Source organism: Mustelus asterias, chromosome 13, assembly GCF_964213995.1.
Source record: "Mustelus asterias chromosome 13, sMusAst1.hap1.1, whole genome shotgun sequence".
Taxonomy (NCBI): domain Eukaryota; kingdom Metazoa; phylum Chordata; class Chondrichthyes; order Carcharhiniformes; family Triakidae; genus Mustelus; species Mustelus asterias.
The window spans coordinates 6,407,543-6,420,103 of NC_135813.1; the positions used below are offsets into that span (position 1 = coordinate 6,407,543).

At 47.3% G+C, this 12,561-nt stretch overlaps 1 protein-coding gene across 2 annotated transcripts in view; it reads left to right on the forward strand.

The window, feature by feature from the left end:
* Positions 1 to 368: 368 nt before the first annotated feature.
* Positions 369 to 12,561, forward strand: part of LOC144502393 (torsin-1A-like) — a 29,678-nt gene continuing 17,485 nt past the window's right edge. The window contains exons 1-4 of one of the 2 annotated variants that reach the window (XM_078226255.1): positions 369 to 402; positions 5,207 to 5,264; positions 5,339 to 5,539; positions 11,896 to 12,161. In XM_078226255.1, coding sequence (XP_078082381.1) covers positions 5,401 to 5,539; positions 11,896 to 12,161 — 405 coding nt within the window. In that variant the 5' untranslated portion in view covers positions 369 to 402; positions 5,207 to 5,264; positions 5,339 to 5,400. The remainder of the gene's footprint in view (positions 403 to 5,206; positions 5,265 to 5,338; positions 5,540 to 11,895; positions 12,162 to 12,561) is intronic. The other variant, XM_078226254.1, reaches the window with a different exon arrangement.

The window sequence follows — 12,561 nt, forward strand, 5'->3', positions numbered from 1 at the left end:
GGAAGTTGGGAGGTGAATGAGGAGGTTGGGTTCGCTGGGGAGGGAGTGAGGGAGATGTGATGAAGGTCTGAGGGCTGCTTGGGGAGTTTAAGAGGGGTGTTGGGTTAGGTGGAGGAGCTGAGTGAGGGCGTTGGATGAGTTGAGGAGGGGGTGAAGGAGATTGGTATGAGGAATAGTGAGGCAATATGGGGAGTGAGTGAGGGGGTTGGTTTGGGTTAGTTGGGGAGTTGAGGAGTGAGTGTGAGGTTTGAGGGGGGAATGAGACCCCTTTCTCCTTCCCTGAGTGAATGTGAGTGGGAGGAGGATCGATTCAAGCTGGTTCACCGACCTGGAAGTGAATTCAGTTTCGTTTTCTCTTTCTCTTTGCCTGAACCTGTTTTAGCCGCTGCCAGGCTGCAATAAGTAAGTTTAATTTGTGAAAGAAATTATTTAGTTTGGATTTACTGTCCGGGATAGGAATCCTAGTGGCTGAAGTTTGGGGCACTTTATCTACATTGTATGAAACTTTCTGGCTCCTGGTGCGATGTATTTACGCTCGGGTTAAACTGAGTAATTCAGAGCTCCAGCCCAGTATTGGGTGCGATATATCAGTGCTGGATTCAGAATGTGGGCTATATTAACAGAGCTATCTACACAGGAAAGACTTGGCTATAACCTGGTCATCTTCTGGCATGTCCAGTGGCCCATATTGAAGAGCTGCATTTATATAGCAGCTTTCAGAGGCTTTCAAAACACGATCACTGTTATAAAATAGGAAAGGCGGCATCCCACTTGAGCACAGCAAGATCCCACAACCAGCAACTTAATATTGACCAGGGCACAGGGGATAACACCCCTACTCTTCATCGCAATCCTGTCATTTTCTTCAACCCAGAAAGCTGATGGGGCCTGAGTTCAAAGTCTCACCTAACAGCACTTCCTCAGTACTGCACAGAGTGGCACAATGGTTAGTACTACTGCCTCACAGCGCCAGGGACCTGGGTTCAATTGAGACCTTGGGTCACTGTCTGTGCAGAGTCTGCACGTTCTCCCCGTGCCTGCGTGGGTTTCCTCCGGGTGCTCCAGTTTCCTCCCACACTCCAAAGATTTGATTTGATTTGATTTATTATTGTCAAATGCATCAGTATACAGTGGAAAGTATTGTTTCTTGCGCGCTATACAGACAAAGCATACCGTTCATAGAGAAGGAAAGGAGAGGGTGCAGAATGTAGTGTTACAATCATAGCTAGGGTGTAGAGAAAGATCAACTTAATGCGAGGTAGGTCCATTCAAAAGTCTGACAGCAGCAGGGAAGAAGTCGGTTGGTACGTTGCCTCAGACTTTTGTATCTTTTTCCCGATGGAAGAAGGTGGAAGAGAGAATCATAGAAATCATAGAAACCCTACAGCGCAGAAGGAGGCCATTCGGCCCATCGAGTCTGCACCGACCACAATCCCACCCAGGCCCTACCCCCACATATTTACCCGCTAATCCCTCTAACCTACGCATCTCAGGATTCTAAGGGGCAACTTTTAACCTGGCCAATCAACCTAACCCGCACATCTTTGGACTGTGGGAGGAAACCGGAGCATCCGGAGGAAACCCACGCAGACACGAGGAGAATGTGCAAACTCCACACAGACCGGGGTGCGTGGGGTCCTTAATTACGCTGGCTGCTTTTCCGAGGCAGCGGGAAGTGTAGACAGAGTCAATGGATGGGAGGCTGGTTTGCGTAATGGGCTGGGCTTCATTCACGACCGTTTGTAGTTCCTTGCGGTCTTGGGCAGAGCAGGAGCCCCATACCGAGCTGTGATACAACCAGAAAGAATACTTTCTATGGTGCATGGTAAAAGTTGATATGCGGGTTAGGTGGATTGGCCATGCTAAATTGCCCATTAGTATCCCAAACTGTGTAGGTCAGGGAGATTAGTGGTGTGAATACATGTGATTACAAGGATACGGTGGGGGTGGGCCGTGGTAAAATGCTCTGTCGGAGAGTCACTGCTGACCCGATGGGCCGAATGGCTTCCTTCTTTACTGTAGGGGTTCTGTGGAGCATCAGGCCAGATTTTGTCAGGGTGGGGCCAGGCAGGCGAGTGGGGTGGGTATAGAATCCCTGACCCTCTGGCTCAGAGGTGAGGGGTCAGAGGGTACCCACTCTACCCCTGCAGGCCTCTTTCACTTCATTGTATTATCATGAGAACCTGAAAACATAATAAATATCAGTCAGCACAGATTATCAAAGGGAAAGTCACGCTTGTCAAACCTTATTGAATTCTTTGAAGAGGTAACAGAAAGAGTAGCTAAGATTGGGGTGGCATGGTAGCGCAGTGGTTAGCCCTGCTGCTTCACAGTTCCAGGGTCCCAGGTTCGATTCCCGGCTCGGGTCACTGTCTGTGTGGAGTTTGCACATTCTCCTCGTGTCTGCGTGGGTTTCCTCCGGGTGCTCCGGTTTCCTCCCACAGTCCAAAGATGTGCGGGTTAGGTGGATTGGCCAGGTTAAAAATTGCCCCTTAGAGTCCTGGGATGCGTAGGTTAGAGGGATTAGCGGGGTAAATATGTGGGGGTAGGGCCTGGGTGGGATTGTGGTCGGTGCAGACTCGATGGGCCGAATGGCCTCCTTCTGCGCTGTAGGGTTTCTATGATTCTATGATTGAGATAGTGGAATATTATAGTTAGATTTCCAGACTGTCTTTGGTGAGGTAACTCACATTCAGAGAATGGATAGCAAGCTGGCTACAAAACAGAATAGCAGGAGAGGGCCGAAAGGCCTACTCCTGCTCCGAGGTTTTATGTTCTGTAGACCGAGAGGGTGGGTTAAGGGCAGTTACTCAGAGTGGCACAGTGTGGGAGGTGTGGTTCCTCAGGGATTGGCGCTCAGATGACTGTTAGGGATGGCACAGTGGTTGGCACTGCTGCCTCACAGCGCCAGGGACCCGAGTTCAATTCCAGCCTCGGGTCACTGTCTGTGCAGAGTCTTATTGTAAGCAGTGTAGGTAAAAGCATAAAATTACAAAGTGAACGGGCAAATGAATTTCAATATCAGCAAATGTGAGGCCACCCACTTTGGACCCAAAACGGATAGAGTAGGGTGTTTTCTAACTGGTGAAAATCTAGAGGCCACTTGGGAGTCCAGGTAGATAGACCTTTAAAATGCTGGGAATAGTTACGGAAAACAATCAGTTATAGAATCATAACACTGCAATGACATTATTAGTGTCACAAGTAGGCTTACATTAACACGGCAATGAAGTTACTGTGAAAATCCCCTAGTCGCACACTCCGGCGCCTGTTCAGGTAACTGAGGGAGAATTTAGCATGGCCAATTCACATAACCAGTATGTCTTTTGGACCATGCCGCCCTAGAATCCTAACAGTGCAGAAAGAGGCCATTCGGCCCATTCAGTCTGCACCGACAACAAACCCATCCAGGCCCTATCCCCACTACCCCACATATTTACCCTGTTAATCCCCCTGACACTTTTGATTTGATTTGATTTGATTTATTATTGTCACATGTATTAATGTACAGTGAAAAGTGTTGTTTCTTGCCCGCTATACAGACAAAGCATACCGCTCATAGAGAAGGAAAGGAGAGGGTGCAGAATGTGGTGTTACAGTCATAGCTAAGGTGTAGAGAAAGATCAGCTTAATGCAGGGTAGGTCCATTCAAAAGTCTGACAGCAGCAGGGAAGAAGCTGTTCTTGAGTCGGTTGGTACGTGACCTCAGACTTTTGTATCTTTTTCCCGAAGGAAGAAGGTGGAAGAGAGAATGTCCGGGGTGCGTGGGGTCCTTAATTATGCTGGCTGCTTTTCCGAGGCAGCGGGAAGTGTAGACAGAGTCAATGGATGGGAGGCTGGTTTGCGTGATGGATTGGGCTACATTCACAACCTTTTGTAGTTCCACTAAGGTGCAACTTAGCATGGCCGATTTTTTTTTTAGTTCATTTGTGGGACATGGGCGTCACTGGCTGGCCAGCATTTATTACCCATCCCTAGTTGCCCTTGGTTAGACTCACCCACATACCTTTGGACTGTGGGAGGAAACTGGAGCACTCGGAGGAAACCCTCGCAGACATGGGCAGAACGCGCAAACTCCACACAGACAGTTACCCAAGGCTGGAATTGGACCCGGTTCCCTGGCGCTGTGAGGCAGCAGTGCTAACCACTGTGCCACCGTGCGGTCCTAATGATGCTCTTTATATCGAGAAGGGTAGAATACAAGCAGGCAAAAATTACGCTGCAGCTATATAAATCCCTGGTTAGATAGACTACACCTGGAACAATATGAACGATTTTGGATACCACACCTCAGAGTGATAGTATTGGCCTTGGAGGAAGGGTTTGGTTGTTTTATCAAAATGATATCTGAATTCCAGTGGCTAAATTCGGAGGAGAGACTAATTAAACTAGGGTTGTCGTGTCTGGAATTTAGAAAGTTAAGGTGTTATTTGATTAACATTTTCAAGATATGAAGGGAAACATAGAATCATAGAAACCCTGCAGTGCAGAAGGAGGCCATTCGGCCCATCGAGCCTGCACTGACCACAATCCCACCCCAGGCCCTATCCCCGTAACCCCGCACGTTTACCTCGTTAATCCCTCTAACCTACACATCTTGGGACACTAAGGGGCAATTTAGCACAGCCAATCAACCTAACTCGCACATCTTCGGACTGTGGGAGGAAATGGCGGCACCCGGAGGAAACCCACGCGGACACGGGGAGAACGTGAGAGGGGAGAGTTACAAAAGGGTCCAGAGGGGCAATCTTTTCACACACTGGGTGGGGAATGTCTGGAACGAGCTGCCAGAGGCAGTAGTAGAGGTGGGGACAATTTTGTCTTTTAAAAACCATTTAGACAGTTACATGGATAAGAAGGGTCTAGAGGGATATGGGCCAAACGCGGGCAATTGGGACTAGCTTAGCAGCTTAAAAAACAGGGCAGCATGGACAAGTTGGGTCGAAGGGCCTGTTTCCATGCTGTAAACCTCTGTGACTCTAGAATCCACATAGACAATCACCCAAGCTGGGAATTGAACTCAGGTCCCTCGAGCTGTGAGGCAGCAGTGCCACCGTGCCGAGAGAGAAATTGTTTCTTGGTTTTGAGAGTCTAGCTACAGGAAGCACGGTCTAAAAATTAGAGCCTGACTTTTCAGGAATGAAATTAGGAAACATTTCTTCGCAGAAAGGACTACCGGTCTAGACTTTTTGTACTCCAGTCACAGGAGTGTGACTGGAACCTACATCTCAGGGGCGGAAAGGCCACAGCTAACACACTTGAAGGTAAGCTATGGTACACTTAGCAAATTCATCAAAATGGCTGCTTAATTTTTCAAAATGTCTCTTTTGTTTTTCAGTCATTCGCATGATAAAAATTACCAGGAACAGACCTATCAGGCGTTATCAGTAAAGAGAAGTCATGTCAAAGGGGGAACGGAATGATAGATGCTTTGTTGGAACGGGTTTAGCAGTGGTGGTAATGCTAGTGGGAATTCTCATCTATTCCTATTCCGGATGTGAGCTCTGTGATGATAAATGGATATCACTGGATGTGAAAGGTCAAGTTTCATTTTCAACTACTTTCTGGAACTTAAACTGTTCTTAAACTGTATGTTTTACTTTGGGATTGCTGCTAATATTATTGAAATGATGATGGCGGTGGCAAATGTCTGTTTCCAGCCTTAGCTATTCCACCAAAAACAGAAAATGCTGGAAAATCTCAGCGGGTCTGACAGCATCTGTGGAGAGAGTATAGTTTCGAGTCTAGATGACCCTTCAAAGAACGATACAGCAGAGGAACAGGCCTTTCGGCCCACTAAGCCTGCGCTGACACGCGGTCTCTATTCTTCTGTTTGTCTCCCATTCATGTGTCAATCAGGATACACCTTGAACTTTGTTAACGTGCCTGCTTCCACCACCTCCACTGGGAGGGCGTTCCAGGCACCCACCACCCTCTGTGCGAAAAACTTTCCCCGCACGTCTCCCCAAAACTTACCACCTCTCACCTTAAACCTTTGCCCCTTTTATAGTCGACCCATCCACCCTGGGAAAAAGCCTCTGACTATCCATCCTATCTAACGGGCGGCACGGTAGCACAGTGGTTAGCACTGCTGCTTCACAGCTCCAGGGATCTGGGTTCGATTCCCGGCTCGGGTCACTGTCTGTGGGGAGTTTGCACGTTCTCCTCATGTCTGCATGGGTTTCCTCCGGGTGCTCTGGTTTCCTCCCACAGTCCAAAGATGTGCGGGTTAGGTTGATTGGCCATGCTAAAATTGCCCCTTAGTGTCCGGAGATGAGTAGGTTAGAGGGATTAGCAGGTAAAATGTGTAGGGATATGGGGGTAGGGCCTGGATGGGATTGTGGTCGGTGCAGACTTGATGGGCCGAATGGCCTCTTTCTGCACTGTAGGGTTCTATGAATCTATGCCTCTCACAATTTTGTAGACTGCATCAGAGGTCGTCCAGACTCGAAATGTTGACTCTATCCTCTCTCCGCAGATGCTGTCAGACCTGCTGAGAGTTTCCAGCATTTTCTGTTTCTGTAATCAGAATCCAGCATCCACAGTATTTTGCCTTTAAATATTCTCGGGTGGATGGAGCTATTACAAGGGGGCATAACTATAGGGCTCGTGGTGGGAGATACAGGACGGATATCAGAGGTACGTTCTTCACGCAGAGAGTGGTTGGGGTGTGGAATGGACTGCCTGCAGTGATAGTGGAGTCAGACACTTTAGAAACATTTAAGCGGTTATTGGACAGGCACATGGAGCACACCAGGATGATAGGGAGTGGGATAGCTTGATCTTGGTTTCAGATGAAGGTCGGCACAACATCGTGGGCCGAAGGGCCTGTTCTGTGCTGTACTGTTCTATGTTCTATGTTCTATTCCAATGACCTCCCGACTGGCCTCATGTCCTCCATCTTGCACAAGCTCCCCATATCCTAACTCACACCAAGGTTTTCCAGCCTCCCCACAGAATGAGCGCAATTTTACAGCCTCGCTCGTCCCAAAGCCGTAAAATCCCACCCGAGGTCAACGGACCTTCCCATGTTCTGCTCCTCGTCCCCTCTGATTCCGGTGACAGAGGGGGGGGTCAGTAAAATTCCGGCTCATGTTTCTTGCAGCGGGAGGCAGCGCACCACTCACTGGGATCTTCCAGTCCCACCGCTGTCAATGGGATTTCCCATTGACTGCACCCCACTCCCGGGAAACCTGCGGCGGGGAGCGGGGGGGGGGGGGGGGGTGCGTCGGTGGGACCAGAAGACCCCGCTGGCGTGAACAGCCAGGAAAGTCCAGCCCAAGTCACAATCATGTATCACTCCAATAATGCTGCAGATACTGGAATCTGAAACAAAAACAGGAAAATGCTGGAATATCTCAGCAGGTCCGACAGCATCTGTTAGAGATAGAATAGAGCTTTAATGAAGGGTCATCCAGACTCGAAACGTTGGCTCTATTCTCTCTCCACAGATGCTGTCAGACCTGCTGAGATTTTCCAGTATTTGCTGTTTTTGTTTTGCGCATCACTCCCCGTGCTCATTGGACCATGTTCCACCAATGCCTCAATTTTGTACTTCTAATTCCTTCATGGCCTCACCCCTCCAAATCTCTGTCACCTCCTCCAGCTCTGCAACCCCCCAAAGATCTCTGCGCTTCTCTCATTTTGACCTGTTCTGGATGCCCAATTTTAATTTTCCTGTGAGAGTCATACCCTCAGCTGCCTGGGCCCTGTAATTCCCACCTGAAGCATCTCCACTGTTCCACCTCTCCCTCGTCAAGACAGTCCTCAAAAACCTTTCTTTTGACCAAGCTATTGGGCACCTGGCCTAACGTTCCCGAGTAAGAAGTCTCACAACACCAGGTTAAAGTCCAACAGGTTTATTTGGTAGCAAAAGCCACGAGCTAACGTTCCCCACCATGACAGATGGTGAAATTTCAGATAGGGATGTGGAATTAAAAATCTAACAATGACCATAAAACCGTTGTTCATAGAGAATCATAGAATCCGTACATTGCAGATAGAGACCATTCGGCCCATCGAGTCTGCACTGACCACGCCCCACGCAGGCCCTATCCCCATAACCCCATGCATTTACCCTAGTTTATTTAAGTATTACTCACAAGTAGGCTTACATTCACACTGCAATGAAGTTACAATGAAAATCCTCTAGTTGCCACACTCCGGCACCTGTTCGGATACACTGAGGGAGAATTTAGCATGGCCAATGCACCTAACCTGCATATCTTTGGACTGTGGGAGGAAACCGGAGCACCTGGAGGAAACCCACGCAGACACGGGGAGAATGTGCAAACTCCACACAGACAGTGACCCAAGCTGGGATTTGAACCCAGGCCCCTGGCGCTGTGAGGCAGCAGTGCTAACCACTGTGCCACAGTGCCACCCCCATCTAATCCACCTAACACAAAGGGAGCTAGTCCCACTGACACAAAGGGGCAATTTAACATGGCCAATCAACCTAACCTGCCCATCTTTGGACTGTGGGAGGAAACCTGAGCACCCAGAGTAAAAACCCATCCGGTTCACTAATGCCCTTTAGGGAAGGAAATCTGCTGTCCTTACCTGGTCAGGCCTACATGTGACGCCGGATCTACGGCAATGTGGTTGACTCTTAAATGCCCTCTGAAACGGCATAGGAAGCCACTCAGTTGAAGGGCAATTAGGCATGGGCAATAAATGTTGGTCCAGCCAGTGACACCCACATACCATGAATTAATTTTTAAAAAGCTTATGTGGCTTGGTGTCCAATTTTTTCTAATCTAAAATTATCATCATAACCTTCTGTTTCCTTTCCTCTCATCTGCTTGTCTAGCTTCCCCTTACCATTTGCAATACATCTACACTATTGACTTAGTGGTATTATCGCTAGGCTATTGATCCAGGAACTCAGCTAATGTTCTGGGGACCCAGGTTCGAATCCCGCCACGGCAGATGGTGGAATTTGAATTCTACTGATGACCATGAAACCATTGTCAATTGTCAGGAAAAACCCATCTGGTTCACTAATATTCTTTAGGGAAGGAAATCTGCCATCCTTACCTGGTCTGGCCTACATGTGACTCCAGAGCCACGGCAATGTGGTTGATTCTCAATTGCCCTCTGAAATGGCCGAGCGAGACACTCAGTTGTATCAGCGATTCAAGAAAGCAGCTCACCACCACCTTCTCAAGGGCAACTAGGGATGGGCAATAAATGCTGACCAGCCAGCGACGCCCATGTCCCACAAATGGGTTAACAAAAGGCTCGAATTTTCCAGCCGTTCCCGCCAGCAGGATCTTCCAATTCCACCGACAGTGAACCCCTGCCGCAGGTTTCCCAGCAGTGTGGGGGTGCATAGAACGGGAAACCCCATTGACAGCGGCAAGATCAGAAGATCCCATCACCAGCCAATGGCGGGCCACCTCGCACCACGGGTGTCCGGAGAAAATCTCATCCGATGGCTTTGATTTTCCCAATGTTTACCTGCAATAAATGTTGGACGAGCAGTTTGACAATGCAGGGTTAGTGGAGATAAGTGGTGGAGAGGTAGGATACACCCACTAGAATATAAATAGTGGCAGTTGTGGCTGAGTTGGAAGCATTCTCACATTCAAGTCATGTGATTGTAAAATGAAACCTGTTTCTCGAAATTTGGGCACAGTGATCTAGGCTGAGGTGCCAATGCAGTACTAAGGGAGTGCTGCACTCTCAAAGATGCTATCTTTCCCATGGGGCATTAAATCAATGCCATATCTGCCCACGCAGGTGGACGTGAAGGATTCCATGCCACTACTTTGAACAAGAGCAGTAGGAGTTCCTCCCAGTGTCCTGCCCAATATCCATCCCTCAACCCGCATCAGAATATTTCAACATTGCTGTCTGGGGGAGCTTGCTGCACGCAAATTGGCTGCCACCTTTCAGACATTACAAGGGTGGTGATTTTTCAAAAGGGCTTCATTGGCTGTTGAGTACTTTGAGATGAGCTGAGGCTACGAAAAACGCTTATTATTCAGCTACTAATTCAAATTCTTTCCAAGCATTCCAGGTTAATGTGACAAACAAGACCAGGAGTTGACTCTTAATACTCTTAACAATCTTCCTTTATTTAACACAGGGAAGGCGATGGCCTAGTGGTATTATCACTAGACTATTAATCCAAAAACTCAGCCAATGTTATGGGGACCCGAGTTCGAATCCCGCCACGACAGATGGTGGAATTTGAATTCAATAAAAAATATCTGGAATTAAGAATCTACTGATGACCATGAAACCATTGTCGATTGGTGGAAAAACCCATCTGATTCACTAATGCCCTTTAAGGAAGGAAATCTGCCCTCCTTACCTGGTCTGGCCTACATATAAAAACATAAGAACTAGGAGCAGGAGTAGGCCATCTGGCCCCTCGAGCCTGCTCCGCCATTCAATAAGATCATGGCTGATCTTTTTGTGGACTCAGCTCCACTTACCCGCCCACTCACCATAACCCTTAATTCCTTTACTGTTCAAAGATTTGTCTATCCTTGCCTTAAAAACATTCAATGAGGTAGCCTCAACTGCTTCACTGGGCAGGGAATTCCACAGATTCACAACCCTTTGTGTGAAGAAGTTCCTCCTCAACTCTGTCCTAAATCTGGCTTCCCCTTATTTTGAGGCTATGCCCCTAGTTCTAGTTTCACCCGCCAGTGGAAACAACTTCCCTGCTTCTATCTTATCTATTCCCTTCGTAATCTTATATGTCTCTATAAGATCTCTCCTCATTCTTCTGAATTCCAATGAGTATAGCCCCAGTCTACTCAGTCTCTCCTCATAAGCCAACCCTCTCAACTCTGGAATCAACCTAGTGAATCTCCTCTGCACCCCCTCCAGTGCCAGTATATCCTTTCTCAAGTAAGGATATCCTTTCTCAAGTAATATGACTCCAGACCAAAGCAATGTGGTTGACTCTCAACTGCCCTCCAACGGCAACGAGGAATGGGCAATAAATGCTGGCCAGCCAGTGACACCCATGTTCCATGATTGAATACAAAAAAAAATTCAGGTACCAACTCAAACTCAGAACAGTTGCAACTCTTTAACTCTTTTACTGAACTTTATCTCTTAGCTGAACATCAATTCTTTAACTGAAAATAGATACTACCCAGTTTAGAAAGAACTGGCCAGGTCCGTTCCCGATGATGAATCTATCCTGATGATCTCTGAAGATGTCCTTCAGAGCACACTTCTGTGATGGTTGATCTTTCGAGTTATCACTGCAGACAAAGGCTCCAACACATCTCTTTATCTTAAACTTCTCACATTCTTCCAGAAGGTTCTCTAACACCCAGCCAATGGTGTAACAGGAAACCAATCACATTGCTCGAACAGCCAATGAAATTACTTGAAAATGATTCCACTTGGCTTGGTTCAGATGGCAGGTAGCCCACGTAAAACCCATGAACCCCAATGCCAAGGGCAGGCCACCTCCGCTTCCCAACACACACCACAGGGACGTGGGGAAAATCCCATCCAATGCCTTTGATTTTCCCAACATTTACCTGCAACAAATGTTGGATAATCAGAGTCAATGGAGATAAATAATGGAGAGGTAGAATGGGTTGTCACCAAAATACACCCATTAGAATATAATTAGTGGCAGTTTTCCAAGTAAACAACTTCCCATATTTGGTCAACACAAGAAGCTTCAGGTCACAGTTCCCAGACCAGGTCATGGCTCACAGCAACTTTACGACCTGCATCTGTTTTTAATTATAAGTTGACCAAAAATCCCAGCATGCTTAACTCTCAGCCAGAATTGTCCCTTAAAGCCAATATTGTTGTTAAAATCAATGTTGCCGTCGTTCTTTCTCCGTCCACATGCTACATAAATGCAATTTTTTTCCTATTAACGTGACTTCTCTTTGCTGATTATGAATATAGGATTAGAGAAGGATTTTGCAAACAAACTGTTTGGGCAGCACGTGGCACGTGAAGTGATCATCAAAGCGGTTACAGGCTCTTTACGTACCCCTAATCCCAAGAAACCGCTCACCATGTCTCTCCATGGTGACAGTGGCACTGGCAAGAATTTTGCCAGTCAACTATTGGCACAGAACCTTTACAGAAATGGAATGAACAGCAAGAATGTCCATGTATTTGTGTCTACTCTCCACTTCCCGCATGCCCAACTCATCGACCAGTATCAGGTAAACCACTGCGTTATAATAATGATTCTTAATGTTTTCAGTATAATGATAAATACCTAGTATTATCAACTGACAGGTACATGAAAACCCTGATTTTTGTTTAGTTTTTACTGCAGGATGACTCCTAAACTGAAGTTAGCCATGATGAGGAGATGCTGGCGTTGGACTGGGGTGGGCACAGTAAGAAGTCTCACAACTCCAGGTTAAAGTCCCAACAGATTTATTTGGAATCACAAACTTTCGGAGCGCTGCTCCTTCATCAGTTGAGTGGAGAGGCAGGTTCACAAACACAACATATATATATATAGGCAAAGACACAATTGCAAGATAATGGTTGGAATGCGGGTCTTTACAGGTAATTAAGGTGTCTTGGTTTTTTTATGCCGTGTTTGTGAAACCT